The 23,807-nt window shown below is 39.0% G+C and overlaps 1 protein-coding gene across 4 annotated transcripts in view; it reads left to right on the top strand.

Annotated features, from left to right (window-relative positions):
• matr3.S (matrin 3 S homeolog) overlaps positions 1–22,869 on the top strand; it is a 37,083-nt gene extending 14,214 nt beyond the window's left edge. For all 4 annotated transcript variants that reach the window (XM_018254254.2, XM_041587623.1, XM_018254255.2 and 1 more), the window contains 9 exon segments: positions 2,231–2,356; positions 4,887–5,012; positions 5,440–5,607; positions 10,794–10,925; positions 12,777–12,817; positions 12,920–13,328; positions 15,197–15,557; positions 18,985–19,106; positions 22,600–22,869. In XM_018254254.2, coding sequence (XP_018109743.1) covers positions 2,231–2,356; positions 4,887–5,012; positions 5,440–5,607; positions 10,794–10,925; positions 12,777–12,817; positions 12,920–13,328; positions 15,197–15,557; positions 18,985–19,106; positions 22,600–22,644 — 1,530 coding nt within the window. In that variant the 3' untranslated portion in view covers positions 22,645–22,869.
• The last annotated feature ends 938 nt before the right edge of the window (positions 22,870–23,807 follow it).

Below are 23,807 nucleotides of genomic sequence, written 5' to 3'. Positions count from 1 at the left end.
TGGAATAGGAATTGTCACAGTCCCTAACTGCTGAGCAGGGAAACAATCATACTTATGAACAGCAGGGGGAGCCCCCCGCCTTGCTTCCCAGCCATGCAGAACTCAAGCAGCTTTGTTTGACGATCCCTAAGCAGCCCAGACCACACTGATCATGTGCACAGTCTTAGTCTTGCAAAGATGTTTAACAAAGTTAAAATATGGTAACTGTAGCCAACTTTGAAAGCATAGATCATTTGTTTGATTAGGCTTGTTTATATTTATTATACAAAATACGGCATTTCTAGCCTTAATTCTATTTTAGACTTTACATGCCCTTTAAACAATGTAACCGGAGTCTGTTTTCCTCTAGGTCTTTAAATGAGCAGGTTTGCCACATATCTACAAAAGTATTTCCTTTATATTGCTTTCCTTGCCAGGCAACTGCAGGCTACCTCAGAGAAACAAAATGACGCATATGTTTTTCCACCGGCGATTTACAATATTGTCGGTGAGAAAGTATTTTCAGGTGATTAGTCGACAGCAGTAGAGCAGATTTTTATTTGTTGTATATTTTTTAATTATTTATCTTCTAGATTAGCATCTTTCCAATTAGAAATATTTGCATCTATTATCCGGAAAGGCCACAGACTCAATTTTTTCCAAATAATTCAAATTTAAAAAATGACTTCCTTTTTCTCTTTAATTCATGTATACTGAAAACTTGCTTAGAATGTTTAATTGTGCAAAAACAGTTTTTGGGTGAAGGGCCTCTTTAAAATAACCAGAAAAACGCATTAGGCCACTTTTTGTCCTAATAAATGACTCTATACTTTTAATACACTCTTCTTTTTTGATTTTTTTGGGGAAGCCCCTACTTTATACCTTTTACTTCTTTAAAATTAGGTTCATATTTTTCACATAAGGCCTGCACATCTGTCTTAGAAATATTTTGACTAAAAAAACTTGTCCGAATGGGTGTGGACATTAGACAATCAAGGCACATTGTGTATTAAAGGAGAACTAAACCCTAGAAATGAATGTGGCTTAAATGCCATATTTTATATAGTGAACTTATTGCACCAGCCTAAAGTTTCAGCTTCTCAACAGCAGCAATGATCCAGGACTTCAAACTTGTCACAGGGGGTCACCATCTTGGAAAGTGTCTGTGACACTCACATGCTCAGTGGGCTCTGAGCAGCTGTTGAGAAGCTAAGCTTAGGGCTCGTCGCTAATTATCCAGCATAAAATGAGGTTGGTCTGTAATATAAGCTGATGCTACAGGGATGATTATTAAATTCTGATGCTAATTGCACTGGTTTCTGTGCTGCCATGTAGTAATTATCTGTATTAATTACTAATCAGCCTTATATTGTGACATTTCTATTCTATGTGTACTGTATATTGTGAGTGGGTCCCTAAGCTCAGTAAGTGACAGCAGCACAGAGCATGTGCAGTGAATCAGCAGAAAAGAAGATGGGGAGCTACTGGGGCATCTTTGGAGACAGATCTTTACTGCTAAAGGGCTGTGGTTGCCTTGGGCTGGTACAGAAGCACAAAACATAATGTACAACATTTCTAGCTACTTATTTAGTTACGCTTTAGTTCTCCTTTAAAAAAAAATCCAGAAAATTGACTAGGTACCATTTATGACTGCAGTTCCCTCTGCTCTGTATAGTTCTGCAAGTACGCCTTTATTTTGCTTACCTTCCTTTATTCTTGTGTCTGATTAAAGTAAATAGAGGTTGGTCTTTATGTGGTAGTCACACTTTTGCTCTCATGTGTGAAGCTGCGCTATTGATGGGGCTTTCAGTGCTATCACTGCTCTCCTCCATCCTCTGTCAGCCCTCCTGCATCATCCAACCCAACGCTAACCCTGATGTTACACTTTTAGGGTAAGCGTTATGGTTAGCCAGAGTAATAGCGTAAGAATGACTGAGAACGCATGCTGGAGGAGCTCTGATAGATGATTTAGATTAGAGGGAGGAAGCAGAATGGATGAGTGCATAAGGTTTACATAAAGACGTACTGCTCTCCTCCATCCTCTGACTTTACATAGTCACAGGGAAAGGTAAATGTAGTTCAGTGTAATTGCCAGAGGATATACTAATAATGTAATTGGAGGTGAGTTAAAGCTATAAATTATTCAGTGTTGCATAGAAGAAAATACAAATGCCATTAGTTGAATTGCCAGAGTTATGTGATCATTACTGGATCATAGACACATTTATATAAAATTCTCTGCTTTCTACAGGCTAACAGTAGAGTTGTTCATGTTATGGATTTCCAAAGGGGGCCTCGCTTAAGACAGCAGCTCCTGCAGCTCGCAGAACCATTTGGAGAAATTACAAACTATTTAATTTTAAAAAAAATAAATGAGGTAAGTGTCTCTCTTTTGCAACAAATGTCCAGACTTTTTAAAAAGCATTATTATCAAATCCTTTGTAAAGGGATACTGTCATGGGAAAAAATTTCTTTTTCAAAATGAATCAGTTAATAGTGCATCTCCAGCAGAATTCTGCACTGAAATCCATTTCTCAAAAGAGCAAACAGATTTTTTTATATTCAATTTTGAAATCTGACATGGGGCTAGACATTTTTTCAATTTCCCAGCTGCCCCAAGTCATGTGACTTGTGCTCTGATAAACTTCAATCACTCTTTACTGCTGTACTGCAAGTTGGAGTGATATCACCCCCTCCCTTTTCCCCCCCAGCAGCCAAACAAAAGAACAATGGGAAGGTAACCAGATAGCAGTTCCCTAACACAAGATAACAGCTGCCTGGTAGATCTAAGAACAACACTCAATAGTAAAAACCCATGTCTCACTGAGACACATTCAGTTACATTGAGAAGGAAAAACAGCAGCCTGCCAGAAAGCATTTCTCTCCTAGTGCAGGCACAAGTCACATGACATGGGGCAGCTGGGAAATTAACAAAATGTCTAGCCCCATGTCAGATTTCAAAATTGAAAATAAATCTGTTTGCTCTTTTGAGAAATGGATTTCAGTGCAGAATTCTGCTGGAGCAGTACTATTAACTGATTCATTTTGAAAAATTTTTTTTTTTTCCCATGACAGTATTCCTTTAAACTGGACCAGCTGGACTAGACCACGTCAATCCACTTAACCGCCCAGTAACTACTCAAAAATGTAATAAATATACAGTAGAACCCCCATTTTAAGTTTTTCAGAGGACCAGAAAAAAAGGTAAATGTAAAATCAGGGAAATTTATTATGCATAATATATAGATGGGACAACAAAACAACAATGTAAAATCAGGGAAAACTTAAAATCAGGGGATGTAAAATGGTCTCTACTGTATTCAGTTTTTTTTTTTTAGAATAATGCCTATATCATACATTCCTAGTCTTAGAATTTTTTCATGCATAACACCCTGTAGTTCTATCTGAACAAAAAAAGTCAGTTAAGCAGAGTGGAGTAACACAGATCTTCTTATGGTCCAAACAAATCCATTAGGAGAAGATGCCCTTTAACAATACAGGCCTCTCTCAAAATTTCAAACAATCTATATATCATAAAAATACATAGACAGACAACTATGCATTGTCTGTCATCTGGCTCTATGCTTACAGACATGCCAGCTAGGTTATACCAGCCAGTGAATGGATAGATCCATATCTTAACTTTTACACATCTTGTTATAGTTTTGCAAATGAACACCTAAAAACAAATCAACACAGTCCCTGGAGTGTAGCAGCACACCATAATGTTTTCTTAAACTAGGGATGCACCAAATCCACTATGGATTCGGCCAAACCCCCCGAAACTCGAAACCTTTTGCCGAATTCCAAATCCTAATTTGCATATGCAAATTTGGGGCAGAAGGGGAAAATGTTTTACTTCCTTGTTTTGTGACAAAGTCATTTGCAAATGCAAATTAGGATTCGGTTCAGCCAGGCAGACTGATTCGGCCGTTCGGTGCATCCCTATCTTAAACTCTACAGTAGATTTTCTATGGCTGGTATAGCGGTTTACTTTCGTTATGACCTGAAAGGGCCCCTGACTAAAAATTGGACGTCCGAGGGGAGCATGAACCAGAAAAAGCTATAGCAAACTGCTATATACAAAACAGGGCCTGTACTAAACACCCGTGCAGAAAGGCCTAATTTACCAGTAGTGTTCACTCATTAGTAGTACATATTATAGCCTTCCTAGGACACATAAAACATAACAGGTGTGCATTAAAAAAAAAAACGCTGAAAGACATATATAAGATATGCTGTATGTATATGCATACATAATGAGATTTTGCATAGCCTGAAAAACAGTATAAACACTGACGTGGTTGCAAGCTGATTGGAAAGAAACACAGGCCACTCCATTGTCTACTGTAGAGGGGAGATCTATCCAACTGGTGGCCGGAGAACCATTATTAGTGTGGTCCATGCACCTGCAACTATTGCAGCAATTGCCTCTTATAGGCTTGCTGTTACCCTTCTGTCCTGGGTAGCTAGTAGTGCTCTGCAGGCCCGGACTGGCAATTAGTAGATTCTGGCAAATGGCAGAGGGGCTGCTGTAAGATGCCACAGTCAGTGACTATTTATTGGGGCTGTTTGGGCCCCTGAAATACCAGGGCCTATTTTGAAGGCTATTTTGAATTCCGATCCAGGCCTGATGCTCCGGCTAACTGTCTATCTCTCCCCTGGCCAAGTAAGTTGCAGGTGACATTTCATAGCTATTCTGTGCTGCTTAATGTAAAATATTTATATTCCTTCTGTGGCTTTAATACTCTGTTATTTAAAGGAGAAGAAAACGGCACCCTCGTGACTATTTAAGAGAGAATTATGAGGTTTATTAAACTGCAATTGCATTTGTAAAGTCATGGATACATTCAGTATATAAATAACTATGAATACTCCTTTAATGATCCACTTGTTCTTCCTCCCAGGCATTTATTGAAATGTCTACATCTGATGAGGCTGTAGCTGCAGTAGATTACTACAGAACAAACACGGCTCTTGTATTTGGACAACCAGTTGTAGTTCATTTGTCTCAGAAGTATAAGAGAATTAAGGTAATTTTTGTCTTTTTTATTTTTTTATTTTTTTTTTAATTATTTTTCATATTGGTCATTTGTAAAATGTCTTATCATTGTGTGTTTTACCAGCTTTAGACAACTCCTGTCAGTGTCTCTTCTTGACTCCATATTTTGCGTTCATTCACATCATTTCTCTCACCACTTCAAACACCCAAATATGGAACACACATTGTGCCTCATTTTCCATATTTCCTAAGTTGCCCACCTACCAGACTGATTCTGCAACTTTTTGGTCAATGTATGGCAGCCTCACCAAATAAGCAGATCTTTGTGTATGGCCAGTTTAATTATCAACATCACCACCTCTTCCCATGTATCAAAGATTTAACCTCTATGTGGATCGCTTTGTCTCCTTTTTTTTTTTTTTTTTTTTTTACTGTTTTAAGATTGTGTTTTCTTACAGAAACCAGAAGCCAGGCCTGAACCAAAACCTGTTGTGAAACCAGATGTTGGGAATGTGGTTTATCTGAGTAACTTGCCGCATTCTGGCTATTCTGACAGTGCCGTAATAAAACTTGCTGAGGCATATGGAAAAGTAAAAACCTACATATTGATGCGAAAGAAAAACCAGGTGAGAACCGTATGCTTTTCTTGCTAATGATATAAATTACAAAAGACTTTGTTGTAGCTACAGACTTGTATTTAATAGATAGAAGTAGGTTTCTAAAAATATATGCAAGAGTTTAAAAGGTCTGCTGATGCCGAACTGTATGTAACATGCAGTTGCAGCATATCTTCGCTCCCAAGTGTAATAATTTGTTGCAGTGGCCAGATTATACCCACTCGTGTTGGGCAAAAGCTCTCTCTCTCTCTCTCTCTCTCTCTCTCTCTCTTCTCCCCCCCCCCCAAAACAGGGGTTATTTTGTTACAAAGTTATGATCATAAAATTGATAAGCCACCATACCACGTCAAGGTAAACCCCGAATGTTTTTATATATCTAGATATATATGTGTGTTCAAAAACTACCTGCACTCAATCCCTTCTGGTTTGTGGTGGGTGCTGGGTCAAGTTTATGATATACAATCTTCAAAGATGGATCCGCACTCCAAATGATTGAATCAAAGTGAATTTTATTAAATCATCACTCGCGTGTCCAACGTTTCGGCCCACATTATCCTTGATAAAGGTGGGCCGAAACGTTGGACACGCGAGTGATGATTTAATAAAATTCACTTTGATTCAATCATTTGGAGTGCGGATCCATCTTTGAAGAATATATCTATAGATAGATATAGATAGAAATAGATAGATCTAGATAGATATATATATATATATATATATATATATATATATATATATATATATATATATATATATATATATATATATATATATATATATATATATATATATATATATATATATATATATATATATATATATATATATATATATGGGATCTGTTGTATAGAAACCCTTTATCCAGAAATCTCTGAATGGCTGTCTCCCATAGACTCCATTATAATCAAATAATCCAAAGATTTAAAAATAGTTTTTTTTGTTCCAAACTAAGATATAATTAATCCTTATTTGAAGCAAAACCAGCCTATTGGATTTATTTCATGTTTAAATGATTTTCTAGTAGACTTAAGGTATGAAGATCCAAATTACAGAAAGATCCTTTATCCAGAAAACACCAGGTCTGGATCATTGTGGATAACAGGTCCTATACCTGTACTTGTCATAGCTCATCACACTACATTATTTTTTTTTATTTTGTTATTGTATCTGTGTATATTCTAAATCACATCTCTGCTTATGTAAGCCCAAATAAGCACCACTTTCCAGTGGGTATATAAAGTATACACCTATGTGAATCTTTAGATTTTGTTAGCACTTTTTGAAAACACACGCATACGAAGCCCTCACAGGAAATCCATACACTGCTTCACCAATCATCAGTTTGTGTTGCATGCAGGATTTTATTTTGTTGCCCTGCGTATTGAGTTTATACAGTGCAGCACTCATTATACATGCACATTAAGCTTCTGCAGGTGAGAGGGACATAATGGAGACAGGTGCTCTCCATTGGAGCTCAAATGATTCTATATATGACCCTCTTTATAAATGCTGTCAGTAGTGACACCTTTAAAGGAGAACTAAAGCCTAACTAAAGAAGTAGCTAGAAATGTTGTACATTGTGTTTTGTGCTTCTGTACCAGCCCAAGGCAACCACAGCCCTTTAGCAGTAAAGATCTGTGTCTTCAAAGATGCCCCAGTAGCTCCCCCATCTTCTTTTCTGCTGAATCACTGCACATGCTCTGTGCTGCTGTCACTTACTGAGCTTAGGGACCCACTCACAATATACAGTACACATAGAATAGAAATGTCACAATATAAGGCTGATTAGTAATTAATACAGATAATTACTACATGGCAGCACAGAAACCAGTGCAATTAGCATCAGGATTTAATAATCAGCAAACCTGTAGCATCAGCTTATATTACAGGGGAAGCTCATTTTCTGCTGGATAATTAGTGACGAGCCCTAAGCTTAGCTTCTCAACAGCTGCTCAGAGCCCACTGACCATGTGAGTGTCACAGACACTTTCCAAGATGGTGACCCCCTGTGACAAGTTTGAAGTCCTGGATCATTGCTGCTATTGACAAGCTGAAACGTTAGGCTGGTGCAATAAGTTCACTATATAAAATATGCTATTTTTAGCCATATTCATTTTTAGGGTTTAGTTCTCCTTTAATGCGTGGCAATTCCATTTAAGCTAAATAAACAATCCAACTGGCTACCATTTGACAGCTGGAAACTTTCATATTTTTATTTTAATAAGCCCTGCAATTTATTTTTAGGATTGTATATAGCTCACAATTCCTAAAATTGAATGAAAACAAGCTGCAGTTTATTTGCAGTTCACAGCTTTTTGTAGTAAGAGTCAGGGTTCAACAAAAGTGATTTACAGATCTCTCCTGATATGTATATGGTATAGACTTTCTACCACAGAGCATGTGTTGGGTAATATGCTCCAGAGTGCTAGTTTTAAGTAAATTTTGCAAAAACCTTTGCCTAAAAACCCCCACTAATTTTAGGATCGATTTGGGGTTTGCCATGTTATATTTTAATGCATTTTGAATTCTTATAAAAACTGTAAATAAGTTTCTAGGCAACAGCCTTACAATTAGGGGATTATTGGCATATATAAATATGCAGACCATAGAATTCTCTTAGGAATACAAAAGCAAAGTACAAAACTAGAAATCTTTAGTATCTGCCCACTTTAGCTCAAGAATAACAAACGATTAAAACAAGGTAAGTTCAGCACAAGCTGCAATAATTGAACTTACATTGAACTGCCCCTTTTAAGTATATGTGTTTTAATCATCTTATATAATTAAACTACAAAATAAAGGTTAAACAACAACTTATAATATGTGTATAATAAGGAGCTCCTTATCGCGAAGACTAGATCTTACGCTTATATGGCTCCTGCAACACCATGTGAGACTGCACTTGTAGGAATTCAATCTGCCTGTTCGTACGCTCACGGGGTGGATTTTGGCCAGAAATGAATTCACAAATTAAAATCCACCATATGGGCCCAATAACAGACCGGTTAAAATCCTGGAACTACAGTTCACTTGCCAGTAGGGCAAAAGGAGTGGTTTCCAGTTTTTCATTAGTGCTTTATAGTGAAAAAGATTGGTAGTAAATATATATATATATTTTTTAATTTAAATAATACGCATTATATTTTTAACACAAGTCCCATTTATTGTTCCCATTTTAAGTCGTTTGTAAATCTATACTGCCCTATTCAACGGGTTAGATTGTGTCCTATAATGAATAATGTACCCCCAGTTGCATAATATAGTGAATAAAGTACCCCCTCTTGTAAAATATAAGGATATTATAAGTTACCAAGGAGTTTCATGACTATATAAAAACACGAGGCCGAAGGCCGAGTGTTTTTATACAGGTCATGGAACTCCGAGGTAACTTCTAATATCCTCATATTTTGCAACTGGGGGTACTTTATTTATTATAATACACAAATTTCAGTGAGTCATGTGACAGAAATGACATCAGAACTCACCGTTTATAACTGATGACATCAGAACTCACCGTTTATAAGGATATAATTTACAAAATATTCATGGCTTTTGTGTATTATATAAGGATATTACAAGTCAGCTGTTCTGTGACGCTATAAAAGGACGAGGCTGAATGCTGACTGCTTTTATACAGGTCATGGACCTCCAAGGTGACTTCTATATCCTCATATTTTACAACAGGGTGGGCAGTATTATAATACACAAGTTCCTGGGGGAAAATAGAACTCAGAACCAAGTAACACGACAATGGAACTAAGGTTTGTAAAATGTTATTGTTGTGTATAGACATCACTCTCTTCACTTCAGTTATTGTTTTACTGTTTTTTTTTCTTTTCATTGGTTTCTTTTTGGGTATTCTTTTTCTTTCTCTTTGCGATTTACTTTGCGGTTTCCTTTTTTTTTACGCACGATGGAACAAGGATGATGGTACAGTGCTATAAATGTAAAAAGGAAAAAAGTGTGATTGTATAAAAATGACATTTTATACCACTTGTAATGCACAAATGTTTTAAAGTTTCAATAAAGAATATTGAAGAAAAATTATAATCCACAAGTTCCAGTGAATCATGTGACAATTTCCTAAGCCCCAATTATCGCTAATGACATTCAGAGCTGTCGAAGTCCGTTTTTGAAAAAAAAAAATGTTCTGACTCCTAATACATTTTAAATTGTAATGAAAAAAAATTCAGTATGTTGCAATGTCCTACTTCATAGATAATAGTCATACTTCTCTGCTGTTAGAAGAACACCTAGTATGTAGCTGTTAGTGACGTCGAGAATTTCTCGAACCGGCCCAGGCTCGCTGCTGCCTTCTTTTTATAGACCTTCGTCCGACCCGCAGTGATGTCACAAAAGGGGCGGGGGCAGGCGGAAGTCTATAAATTCCAGCGCCGGAAGCCAGCAGTACTAGGTCGCGGGCAGCCGGAAGATTTTCTGCAGGAGTCGGCCCGAACCAGTGGGTTTCGGGCCGGCCCACACATCACTAGTAGCTGTTTTACTAGTGTCAAGTCTAGCTAAGCTATTGAAGCCTTAGTTTTCATTTTTGTCCTTTGTTTAAACTTTAGGTTTCAGGAATGTTTGTAGTTTCTTTAGTAAAATAAAAAGCCACAGTTTTAGTTATAGCATACCTCCGAACTGTCCCGTTTTTAGAGGGACAGTCCCTCTTTTGACAGCTCACCCCGCAGTCCCTCGTTTGTGCTGGAAAGTCCCGTTTTTCTCTGCACTGAACAGCCAGAAAAATAAACAAAGATTCTAACTTAATTGGCTTTTGGCAGAGAGCACAAAACATAAGATACATTTGTAACAATTCAAATGTATCTAGATAAGCAAATAAGTAATTGTAACAATCTAAGATAACAGGTCCCTTGGGAAAAGTTAGACTCACAGCTTAAAGGGCAGTTCACCTTCATTAGCAAAACTGTAATAACTGGAAAAAAATCACAGAAATGTTTTGTTTTTTTTTTGTCCCTCTTTCCAAAATGTTGGGAGGTATGGTTATAAATTTAGACCCAAACTTGAACAAGAGACCCCATAAACTGAGGAGTCTGAGTTATGCACCAATTTCACAACCCTGACATTACTAAGAGCCGGTTATAAGGATATCATTTACAACACATGCATGGCTGTTATGTATTATAGATAAATATATTAGATGTGTTTTTCATCTTCAATTTGGCCCTTGTGCCCAATAGGCATTTATTGAAATGGAGAAGAAGGAAGACGTGCAGACAATGATTGAGCAGTGTCAAAAAAATCCACTCTGGTTTCAGGGGAAGCATGTGAATGTAGACCTGTCTGGAAAATACAAAACACTTGTTCTGCGGGTAAGTATTTCACTGTTTAAACAAAGAATCTTAGTCTCAAGTAATGTATTAAAAGTTGGGTTAAAAAAAATATATATCTATATTCAGCCCAATTCTTTGAAAACTGTAGGGCATATTTAGAATACTGGGCAATGGTTATTTCAATATGGCAACCATTGAAATGTGTGCTTTTATTCTTCTACCAACAACTTGGTTGCTAAGGGTTACTGCCCATGTGCAGATGTGCCCAGTGTTCACCAATGAGCCCTACTGTGTTCATATTGATTAAAAATAATAAAGCATGGTGTGATAATTAGCCCAGTAACGGAAAATGCTTTCATGTACGGTACATTTAAATACAAATCCTTGCACTTATTAACATTTGCACAGAATCACCACTCGCCAAACTTGTGAATAGTTCAATGTCTTTTAGCGGTTATCATTGTTATCCTCCTTTATTGGCATTGAACAGTAAAAAAAGCAATACAAATTATTTCATATAATTCTGAATAGTATTCAAACATTCTGCTAAAGGAGATATATAGGATAAATTAAAAAACCCTAATTTTGTAGGCAATATAAGTAATATACGGTGTTGCTTTAACATGATGCCAAAAATTAAATTATCTTTAAAAATGGCTCCTTTATTGGAGCTCCCTATAGATCAGTGATCCCCCAACCAGTAGCTCGTGAGTAACATGTTGCTCTCCAACCCCTTGGATGTTGCTCTCAGTGTCCTCAAAGCAGGAGCTTATTTTTGAATTCCAGGTTTGGAGGCAAGTTTTATAACTTGTATAATTGTATAAAAACCAGGTGTACTTCCAAACAGAGCCTCAATGTAGGTTGACAGGCCACATAAGGACTACTAAATGGCCAATCACAGCCCATATTTGGCACCCCAGGAACATTTTTCATGCTAGTGTTGCTCCCCAACTCCTTTTACTTCTGAATGTTGCTCACGAGTTCTAAAGGTTGGGGATCCCTGCTATAGATGTTCTCTGGTCCTTGTCTGTTTCAAATGAGGGGTGGGCGTGTCCTAACTGTCCCTGTCAGAAGCACAGTAGGAGAGGAACAGCCAATCACAGCCCTGCAGTCAGACAAGCTCAGTCAGGCTTCATTTTCCTATCAGATCCTGCTAGCTGCTGATTGGTCCCTGTCCTACAGTGCAGTGAGCTGAGAGCCGCTGGCTCCCCTGCACAGCCTGGGAATTCGGGGAGCAGGAAGCGGAAAGAGAGGGGAGGGATTATAAGGGTTTTTGCAGAAATATTCAATAAATCAGCCTGAAACACTACTTTTTTTAAGCACAGTTCTATATCTAAATGAGTATAATGCACTGGTACATTCTTATTTTTTACACAAAATGTCTCCTTTAAAAAAAAAAAAAAAAAAAGTGTCCCTTTAACCCTGCTTGCCAGTATGTTCAGTTTTAGTTTGAAGTTAGATGTTCTGGCTTAGCCTCAGATTAGAGTCCTATGCGGACCCGAGCCCGCAACCCGAACTGCAACCCGCATATTTACCCACTTTGATCTGGTACCCGACCCAGACCCGCAACTGCCTTATCCACAACCCAACCCGCAGACCACCATCAAACGGGAAGTGACGTCATCAAAAGTGGGCGGGGAAAGAACCCACGTTTTGTAAGACTTTAACAGGAGTAAAATATAGACAATATTACATAAGATAAGAAATTTAGATCAGACCCTCGGGTATAACTGAAAATTGTGCCTGCTTTTTTTGCGGGTACCCGACTAGCTGCAGGACTCTACCTCCGATAGGGATGGAGCATAGGCTTTAGCCTTCATGGAATACAGTAATTGATGTCTGTTTTTGGGATCAAAAAGTTTTAATGGTACCCTCTTGTTTTATGTTTAGATCCCAAACAAGTCTGATCAGTTTCAAAAAGAAAAAAGCAGGTAAACTTTTTATTTGGTATTGTCCTTGCCGCTGTTTCCTATGTATTTGCCTTCACATTTAATGATATGGACTTGATTGATTTTGTCTCTTAATTTTCTCAGGAAAAGGACACATTCTCCTGAACAGAAAGAAGGTTCTACAAACAAGAAAGTGGCGAAGAAAGAAAGCAGTGTGAAAACTGGAAGCAGCAATTCAGAAAGTAAGGTCTCTTCTGCCAAAGACAAATCTTCCTCTGAGAGAGATTCTGAGGAATTCAGTAAAAAACCAGAGGAAGAGACAGAGCAGCAAGAACTAGTTACTGTTATGGATGAAAGTGATTATTTAGTGGATGAGGATGGGGAGGAAGCAGCAGGCACACTTCTGGAGACCAGTAGCTCCGTTGGAGATGAGCTTGAGCAGCATTATAGTAGTGACCCCAATATGAAAGAGATGGAAGTAGAAAACAAAATGGTGAAAGATCCTGCCAGTGTCCCCAGTTCTACTGAAGCAGCACATGAAAATCCAAAAAGGGTAAGTAACATTATTTATATTTTTTTATTTTAAGGGAAATGTTTGTTTTTTTTTTAAAAAAAAAGAAAAACTGCATAATTAAGTGTTCCTCCAGCAGAATCCTGCACTTAAATCTGTTTTTCCAAAGAGCTAACTTTAAAATGTAATTAAAACTCTAAAGCTTAATTTTAGAATTTGGTGCAAGGCCATGTTATTAGTTTTGTAGTGTTTCCACTGCACACCCGGAAATTTACTCACTTTCGCTGCTCTAGTGGTGCTGGTTATCCGCCGACCCGACAAGACATGTTATTAGTTTGCCAAGTCCCCTCAGCCTTGTGCTCTGTCTCTCTTTACTGCTGCGTAGTTGTGATATCACTTCCCCCCCCCCCGGTACCCCAACAACTTATCAAGAGAGAAATAGGCAGGTAACAAGATAACTGTTCTTCTTTGAGCTAATAGCACAATCTGGTATTGTAGCAAGTGGGATAACATCAAAAACTGTCCAAACTACCTTCCATTTGTAGTAGGGTGATGTCACTTGGGGCGATGGTCTCCAGTGGGAAATCTGCATTACTGGTGGTTGACATTGTCCCAAAAATAGCTTTACGTTGGTGTTCAAACATGTGAATCGTGTAATCACAGTAAATTGCCATCTGTATTTTTCACTGGTAATGTGATTCATGTGTGTTACCAGCCATGATTTACACAGACAACAATAAACGGGTGTTTTTAGGAGGTGTGTCCTCTGTGCATGACGCAGATTTCCAGCAGGCGACTGTCATGGGAAAAAGTTTTTTTTTTTTTTTTTTTTTTTTTTTAAAAAGCATAAGTTAATAGTGCTGCTCCAGCAGACTTTGGCACTGGAATCCATTTCTCAAAAGAGCAAACAGATTTTTTTTATATTTAATTTTGAAATCTGATATGGGGCTAGACATATTGTCCGTTTCCCAGGTGCCACCAGTCATGTGACTTGTGCTCTGGTAAACTTCAGCCACTCTTTACTGCTGTACTGCAAGTTGGAGTGATATGACACCCCCCCCCCCCCAGCAGCCTAACAGAACAATGTGAAGGTAACCAGATAGCAGATCCCTAAGGGTGGTGGCAGATGTAAATCCAAGGCAGGCTGTTGCTTCTCCTACTCAATGTAACTGAATGTGTCGCAGTGAAACCTGGATTTTACTATTAAGGGCTGTTCTTAGATCTACCGGGGAGCTGTTGTCTTGTTTTAGGGTGGTGGCAGACAGATCTTCTCTACTGTGGGCGACTAATCTCCCAGCACTACCTTCCCGCCAGCAAGAATTCAAATCGCAGGCGTGAAGGCAGTGCTGGGAGATTAGTCGCCTACAGTAGAGAAGATCTGTCTGCAGCTGCTTGGTAGATCTAAGAACAGCACTTAATAGTAAAATCCAGGTCCCACTGAGACGCATTCAGTTACATTAAGTAGCAGAAACAACAGACTGCCAGAACGCGGTTCCATCCTAAAGTCCTGGCTCTTTCTGAAAGCACATAAACCAATATTACAACTAAAACAAATACACTTGCTGGTTCAGGAATGAAATGTTATATTGTAGAGTGAATTGTTTGCGGTTTAAACATTGTAATTTAGAAATAAAAACTACATCATAAAAATAATAACAGAATCCCTTTAACGCTCCAATGGCAGAGATCTTGTGCCCCACAGGTAATAAGATTCCATAAAATACCTATGAACTGCAGGTGAAACAAAGTTCTTGCACAAAGATATGGAAGGCAACCTATTCATGGAGTTACAAAGTACACATTCTGATGGTTTTACATTGTGTTTTTATTTTTACTTAAAATTTTGTCAGGTTTACTGGCAGTGAAATGGTTAAATGTTTGAAATGCCAATCAAATGTTTTATTGTGCAGAGTTTGCTTGACTTCCCTGGCAACATGGAAGACTTTGTCACTCTTGATGAAGTTGGAGATGAGGAAGACTTGGAAGGCCAAAAGATAAAATCTAGTTTTGCAGAAAACGTTCCTGATTCCGCACCCGAGATGAATGAAAGCTTAACAGACATTGTTATGGCGAGCACAAGTGTCGATGAGCCCGAACCTGAGCCTGATAATGAGGCCGCCATTGTGAAGGAGCAGGAAATTATTAAAGATCCAGTGGAAATGCCAGGCAACTTGGAAAGCCATCAAAGTGAACATTCTGTTGAACAGAGTAACGCAAAAGATTTACTTAAGGATTATACCATTGGCCCTTATCAACCAGATAATCCAGTTGGTAAGGAATCGTGTTATTTAGTAATTGCATCACATGCTTTATTTAGCCAAGCTTTTAGGGCAGTGATCCCCAACCAGTAGCTCGTGAGTAACATGTTGCTCTCCAACTCCTTGGATGTTGCTCTCAGGGTCCTCAAAGCAGGTGCTTATTTTTGAATTCCAAGTTTGAAAGCAAGTTTTAATTGCATAAAAACTAAGTATACTGCCAAGTTGTGCCTCTTGTAGGCTGCCAGTCCACAAAGGGGCTACCAAATAGCTAATCATAGACTTTATTTAACACCCCAAGGGACTTTTTCATTCTTGTGTTGCTCCCCAACTCTTTTTACATTTGAATGTGGCTCACGAGTAAAAAAGGTTGGGGACCCCTGTTTTAGGTTAAGGGCACACCTGGTGATTTGGGGAGATTTAGTCGCCTGGTGACTAATTGCTTCTTCTTTGGGCAAATGCTTCCGCCGGCTATAATGAAAAACCGACTGCGGCATGGCACATGCGGCGGTTCATTTTGCGAAGGTGTGCCCTTACCCTTAAAATATCTAATCATTTTAATTGCGGGACACATTTGGGCTGTCAAGACAGGGTCTGTCCACACGGGCAGATTTAGGGAGATTAGTTGCCAGGCAACAAATCTCCTCTTCTTTGCGGCGACTATTCTCCCTGATCTTCCTTCCACCGGCTAAAATGTAAATCGCCTGGGGGCATGGAGCGCCTTGTTTCCCGAAGTCGCCCGTAATTGCCTCACGAGGAAACTTTGGGCGACTTCGGAAAACAAAGTGCTCAGTGTGCCTGCCCCCAAGCGATTTACATTTTAGCCTGCGGGAAAGCAGGGGGAAGGCAGATCGGGGAGATTAGTCGCCACGAAGAAGAGATTTGTCGACTAATCTCCCCGAGTCGGCCCACGTGGCCACACCCTAAAGGAGAACTAAACCCCCTTTTCTTATAAAAACCACTACCCTCCATAGTCCCTGCTCCGACAAACCCCCCCCCCCCCGGCTTAAGGGTTTTTACTTGTGTTAATGCCTGTGCGGGGGGGGGAGCAGGGAGGGGGGACTATGGAGGGTAGGGTTTTTTATTAGAAAGGGGGTTTAGTTCTCCTTTGTTATGTTTTAGTTGAATGACTTGCCTTTATCTTCTGCCCCTTTTCAGCTTTCAAATAGGCAACTCCATGAGTCTATGTATTAGGGAGGTGACGCGCTAAGATTCTGGGGAGATTAATCGCCATCGACAAATCACCTCTTCTTCGGGCAACTAATCTCCCCTAAATGCCTACCCTCCAACTAAAATGTAAATCGCCGGCAGGACGGCACTTGGAGCGCTTCATTTTTCGATGTTGCCTCACGAGGAAACTTTGGTCGACTTCAGAAAACGAACCGCTCAGAGTGTCGTCCCGCTGGTGATTTACATTCTAGCCGGCGGGAAGGCATTTAGGGGAGATTAGTCTCCTGAAGAAGAGTCGATTTGTTGATGGGCGACTAATCTCCCCAGAATCTCCACCCTTTATTGTTACTTTTCTCATCTGTCTTTTCAGGCACTTTTCTATTCATATTCAGTTCTCTCATTAAAACCACTGCCTGGTTACTAGGGATGCATATTATTTATTATTGCCTACAAAATTTGGGGGTGTGGGCATTTTCAGTTATGGGGTATGTCTCCTTTCCATAGAGTCAATCAAGTTCAGCCTTTACTATAGCTTCCAGGTTGATCCAGAGAAGGTAAAAACAGCTACTATGGGGTTAGAAACTTTCCCTTCTAACCTAAAAATGAATATATTTCAGCCCATCTTAAGAATATGCGGTTTTTGGCTTGCTCCTGTGCATTCCCCTGGCCACTTTTCAGGGGAAGGCACAACTTTGTAATGCAACCATATGCTAGCTGGCGGTTTCATTCTGTTTGAAGGAAGTTTTTTTTTTTTATTACTAGCAATAACTAAATACCTAAAAATCTAGTGATCAATATATCGCTCAAAACTATACTGAATTCCTCCCTGTCTGTTTAGTTATTTGTGTTATGTGAAACTGTAACTGAATGCCCAATATAAATTGAGGATCAGTCGCCGCTTCATAGTTTAAAGCAGAGGTCCCCAACCATTTTTGGCCTTTTTTTCCAAGGGGAGGAGGGGTTGGAGGAGGTCGGCAGGTGTCGGTGTCCAATTTGGGCGTGCTGCGTTTATTGTTCAGCAGGCCAGTTCAGCACTGGCCGCGGCCCGGCAGTTGGGGACCCCTGGTTTAAAGGACTCCTATTTCTTAACAGTCCCTGCTGAATTCTGCTTTGTGTGGGGAATAAAATACTAGGAATTTCTCTCTTCTATGCAAAAGCGGTAAAACCCTGTTTGGGTGACAACGGACCCAGTGACCTTATGCTTTGCCCACCTGTTCCTGACTTTTTTAATAAAAAATGTATGTATGGTAAGGATGATGATTAAAAAGTCCTTATGTCTGCCTGAGACCATGATTTTTACCAGAATTGTTGATTATTTCCAATTATAATTATTTTGCTTATTTTTTGCTTTTCTTTCACTTAATGGTAAAAGAAACTTTATCTTGTATTCAATCAACTCACATTACAGCATCACTGTATATCTTACTAATTGAAAATGTTTGGCTTTGAAGCAGTTGTTCATTTAAAGAGATACTGACACCTGAAATTAAACTTTTTTTTAAATCTATAATAATATTGGCTTTGCAGGCTACTTCTAACTTTGCCATAAAGTATTTGCACGATGTTTTTACATTACCTGTCTGATCCCCCATGTTCCTGTATGAGGGGGCTGCCATATTTGTGCAGCAGGAGTCCGTTAGCATTAGAAACTGTAACTAACAGGCTGAGATGGGACAGTCAGGTTGGCAAAGTCAGAGTGTCAGAGAGTCAGGCTTAGGAACTTCAATTATATACAAACCTCTCAGCAAAAAATGATCAACATGACCTATAGGTAACATTTAATGTACATTCATATGCTAAAATTCATTTTTTAGTGTCAGTATCACTTTAAGGGCAGAGACACACATCGAGATTCGGGGAGATGTAGTCGCCCAGCGCCAAATTGCCTCTTCTTCGGGCGACTAATCTTCCCGAACTGCCTTCCAGGCAGCTAGAATGTAATTCACTGGCGGGATGGCACTCGGATCGCTTTGTTTTCCGAAGTCGCCTCACAAAGAAACTTCGGCAACTTCGGAAAACGAATCTGAGTGCCATCCTGCCGGCGATTTAGATTCTAGCCGGGGTGAAGGCAGTTTGGGGAGATTAGTCGCCCTAAGAAGAGGCGATTTGTCACCAGGCAACTACATCTCCCCGAATCTCCACTTGTGGCTCTGCCCTAAGGATCTGACCCTTAAAACTCGACTTTCGCCTTAAAACCATGCAATCTGCAATGATCACAAAGAACTTCCCATCTAATATGAACTTTATCCCCTTTTGTTTTATTTTGTCTGTAGGTACCGACTATGTTGTTCCAAAGACTGGCTATTATTGCAAGCTGTGTTCATTATTCTACACCAATGAAGAGGTCGCTAAAGTGGCGCATTGCAGCAGTTTGCCACATTATCAGAAACTTAAGGTAGGTCATATTTTTTCCCACTTCTTCTCACCTACCAGAGTCCTTCAGAGATTCATCCATTAGAAGTTTAAAAACTTAGAAAAGTCTTCTCATAACTGCACTTGAAAATTGACATTTTTAGCCCTCGTTTTTAATACAGCTCACCTCAAATTGTCTCTAAACGGTAAAAGTGACGGGGTTTAACTGCCCTACATATTGTATTTGGCAGATGAGAGGGAACAAGTTTTTGGGGCCTTTAAATGAACTTTTAGTATAATATAGAGAGTGATATTCTGACACAATTTGCCGTTGGTTTTCATTTTGTATGATTTGTGGTTGTTGAGTTATTTAGCTTTTTATTCAGCAGCATTCCAGTTTGTAATGTCCACAATATGGTTGCTAGGGTGCAAATTACCCTGGCAACCATGCATTGATTTGAACGAGAATAAGGAATATTAATAGGGGAGGGTCACAACAGAAAGATGAGTAATAAAAAGTAGCAATAACAATAAATTTGTAGCTTTACAGAGCATTTGCTTTCAGACGGGGTCAGTGACCCCCTTTTGAAAGCAAGCAGGAGTCAGGAGAAGAAGGCAAATAATTCCTAAACTATAAAAAATAAATAATGAAGACCAATTGCTTAGAATAGGCCATTCTATAACATACTAAAAGTTAACCTGAAGGCAAACCACCCCTTCTTAGGTGGAAACAGAAGTATATTTGTGTGCCTTTTGTAATTCAGCCTTATGATAAAGATGATAGTGTACAATTAATGCAGAAAGCAGGATTTGATGATTTTACACAGCACAAGAAGCAAAGATCTGAGCCTCAGAACTAAAATGTTATTAATCTGGGCAAATATAACTCTTTCTGGACTCCCAGCAAAGCAAATCCATTCAGAGTACTGCATCTTTTGTTCAATTGTTCTCCACACTATGAAACTGGTCTACTTGTTGCTATGGGCTAAAGTTAAAGGGGAACTCCGGCTTCCAAACCAAAATTTGATAAAGAGGCCCACATAACACAGAAACCCCTGAATAAATGGCATTTTCTATGCTGAAATCCAGCTGTTTAACAGTTCTTCTCTTTCTGCATCATTTGAAATCCTGGCAGGGAAGGGGGGACTAAACACTGATGTTACAAATTGTAACAACTTCTCCACAGCTTACAGACAGCATGCAGGAACTACATAACCCACAATGCATTGCACTATGATAATCTGTTCCTTATTGAAATCACATGTGCAGGGAATTGTGGGGTTTGGAGGATACAGTCTAAGGACAACTGGCTTTTGATACAAAGTAAAAGTAGTCAGCCAGCTCAGCAAAGTAGTCAGACAGATCAGCAGAAGAGCAGGGGGCTAGGCTTAGGGAACTGTTGCAAAACATTAAAAATCATGAAAAGTCTGCATATTTTTTCAATGATGTATATTGCAAAGTTGCTTGAAATTATGTTTACTTTTCAAAATGCTTAAGTTATGTTTGTGTGGAGGCTTCAAATCAGTGTCTTTCTTCCAAAAAAGTATCCATTCCCTGCATTTCTTTCTTCCTATGGTTCTGAATAGCTGAAGTTTGTCATGTGATAAAAAATCTTACTCCTGCTTCTTTGCATTTATCAAAAGATATGTCATTCCTCCATATATTTAGCACTGTCTTTAAATGTATGGTATGCTTCAATTTTAAATGAGAGTTGCGGAATAAGAGTCAGACATATATTAAAATATTTTAAAAAAAAAGTTTAAACTTTACCATAAATTTTAGTATGTTATAGAATGACCTTTTTCTAGCAACTTTCCAATTTGGTTTCATTATTTATTTATTTTATAGGTTTTAAACTATTTGCCTGCCTTTTCTGCCTCATTTCAGATTTGACATGGGGGGTTATTGACCCCAGCAGCCAAAAACGATTGCACTGGGAGAAAATGTTATTGTTACGGTTACAGTTGTTCACATGTTTTAATAGAGACCCTCTCCTATCCACAAGCTCATCTTTTGTTCAAACCACTGCCTGGTTACCAGGGTAAATAAGACCCTAGCAACTAGATAGCAGCTTAATAAAAAGATTAACAACTGAAAAAGCATAAAAAACTGAATCTGAAGACCAGTCGTCAATTGTCTCAAGATGTTTAGATCAAAGTAAAGGTGGCCATAGACTTAGAGATCGACATACGAGCTGATCTCTCCCCGATATGTCCACATTGAGGTAGGCGATATCGAGCTGATACGATCGTGGGCTCTAGGACCCAACGATCGGATCATAATGCATCCAAATGGGCAGTCGGGTCACAGGACCGCATAAACGCACAGATGCAGCCGTTAATGGGAGAGGTCGCTATCCTATTTGGAAGTTTCTGTGGTCTGTTCTGGAATTGGCCTGGAAATCCAACTTTTTCGGGGGGAAATTCTGGCTTTTCAGGAACAAAGCGATTAGAGGGGAAAAAACTGTCAATTAGGACCCAACGATCGGATCATAATGCATCCAAAATGGGCAGTCGGGTCGCAGGACCGCATAAACGCACAGATGCAGCCGTGATCAAACGGGGTTTTTTACACTGCCAGATCGAGATCTGCCAGACTTTCGGCCAGATATTGATCGGCAAAGCACGTCGGATGGCCCCACACGGCCAATAAACTGCCAACTCAGTCTGTCGGCAGTTTTTTATCGGCCCATATATAGGGGCCTTAAAAGTTCATTTAAAGATAAACTACCCCTTTAAATGGGAAGCAAAGTATTTTTCTAATCCTTAATCCCCTGGCTTCCCTGGGAGCTGGTCTGTTCTGGCTCATGGTCTCCGCTAAAAGGGGCCCTGCTTGTTGGAGCTTACAAATCAAAAGGTGAAGCAGATCAAGGGAGAAGGTGTGGGCAGTGGAGACATGGGCACACATCATTAGGTAGGATTTATTTAAAGGGGTTCAGCTTTGAATTTATTTTTGGTGTGTAGATAGTGATATTCTGAAACAATTTGCTATTAGTTTTAATTTTTTATTATTTAAGGGTTTTAAGTTATTTAGCTTTTTATTCAGCAGCTCTTTAATTTGCAAATTTTAAGTGGAAGAAAAACCTCAAATTTTTCAAGATATATTATAACCCGAGGATGGAAAAAGTCTGAGTTCAGAAATCCGGCATCTCAGAACTGCCGAGGTTTTATAGAAGTTAATGGGAGAGGTCACTATCCTATTTGGAAGTTTCTGTGGTCTGTTCTGGAATTAGCCTGAAAATCCAACATTTTTCTGGTCGAAATTCTGGCTTTTCAGGAAAAATCCCCCAAAAAAACAAAGCGATTAGAAGTTAAAACAGTCAATTCGGATTTTCACTCTTTTTTTTTTCGTGTTTGTCCCTGATCCGATTAAATCGTGAATAAATCCGGTCCAATCGTGGATTATAGTTTGGTCGGACTATAGATTAAAATAATGAGAAAAATTCTGACTTTGATAAATAAGGCCCATAGTTTCACAAGTCTTACAATCATTTATCAAGCAAAGGTTATTCAAACTTTTTTCTTTTTATCTCCCAGAAACTCATGAACAAAATGGCAAAAAATCTTCAGAAGAAAGACTAACCGAGAAGCAGCAAGAATGGAACATTTGGAGTTTTGTTTTTTACATTTTTTTATATAAATAATTGTGTGCGCACTTTTTCTTTTAATTCAACATCAAATGTACATTTGGGTTCCTAAAGTTACAGGAAGCATTTTAGTCCAAGAAAATGTATGTGGTACGTGTTTTATTGCCGGTGAACATTTCTTGCATTTCTCAAATGTATCAATAAATACTGTCGTCATCTATTTAGTGTTATTCATATATATCATTTATTTATGCTTCCGTCTAAAAATATTTATTTTAACTTTAGTTTCAGATTTATAGTTTCCTAACAGAAGACCAGTAATAAAACCAACCAATCGGCAATTAGTAAACAAAAGCGAAGATCTGAGCTACATCTTCCGAAATCTCTTTAGATATTTATCTCTAATGTTAGTCAACATGCCCTAATAAGTAAAAGGCCTCCATGTAATCACTAGACCCAATTCTTTTACATCTTTCATAACAGGGTTGTTCCTCTTGTTGATTTTTTTTTATTTTACATTATGAAAATGTTTTACCTCCTGATCAATGCAACATTCACTGCTAATGCATCAGCCCTGCCCCTTCTTCACAGTGGGACAAGATAAATAGAGAATAATTCACCAGCCTCATTGCCAGGAAAGAGTTCAGTGGGGTTTGTAGTATGTCAGTCATATCCTGTATGGTGCTGGAACCTTTTCCCTTAAAGGAGAACTAAACCACCCTTGATGTTAAGTCCCCACTGGCCCCCTTCCCTGCCTCCACCTGCACAGTCTTACCCCTGAATTCTAGAGAGTAAAGAATTCAGGGGTTACACTGAAGCTTGATAAAGGGCTGGTTATGCCCGAAACATTGCTTCATTTGCACAAATACATTTCTTCACTATACCGGAGTGCTGCTGGAATTTGTATCGGAATTTGCACTGGACCTGGGCAGACAGTCGCAGCTGGCACCCGACGCTACAAAAAGCGGTGAGATTGATTGTGTAGCACTACACTCTGTTTGTGAATCAGGGGTTACACTGAGTTACCCGCTTGTTTGGCCATGTTGCCAAACGAGCATATCTCTCCCCGATGTCCCCACATTGAGGTGGGTGATATTGGGCTGATGCGATCGTGGGCCCTGGGGCCCAACAATCAGATCATAATGCTGCCAATATGGA

This window comes from Xenopus laevis, chromosome 3S (genome assembly GCF_017654675.1).
Source record: "Xenopus laevis strain J_2021 chromosome 3S, Xenopus_laevis_v10.1, whole genome shotgun sequence".
In the NCBI taxonomy this organism is placed as follows: domain Eukaryota; kingdom Metazoa; phylum Chordata; class Amphibia; order Anura; family Pipidae; genus Xenopus; species Xenopus laevis.
The sequence above is the reverse complement of the archived record's forward strand: the minus strand, read 5'-3'. Positions and strand labels throughout refer to the sequence as shown.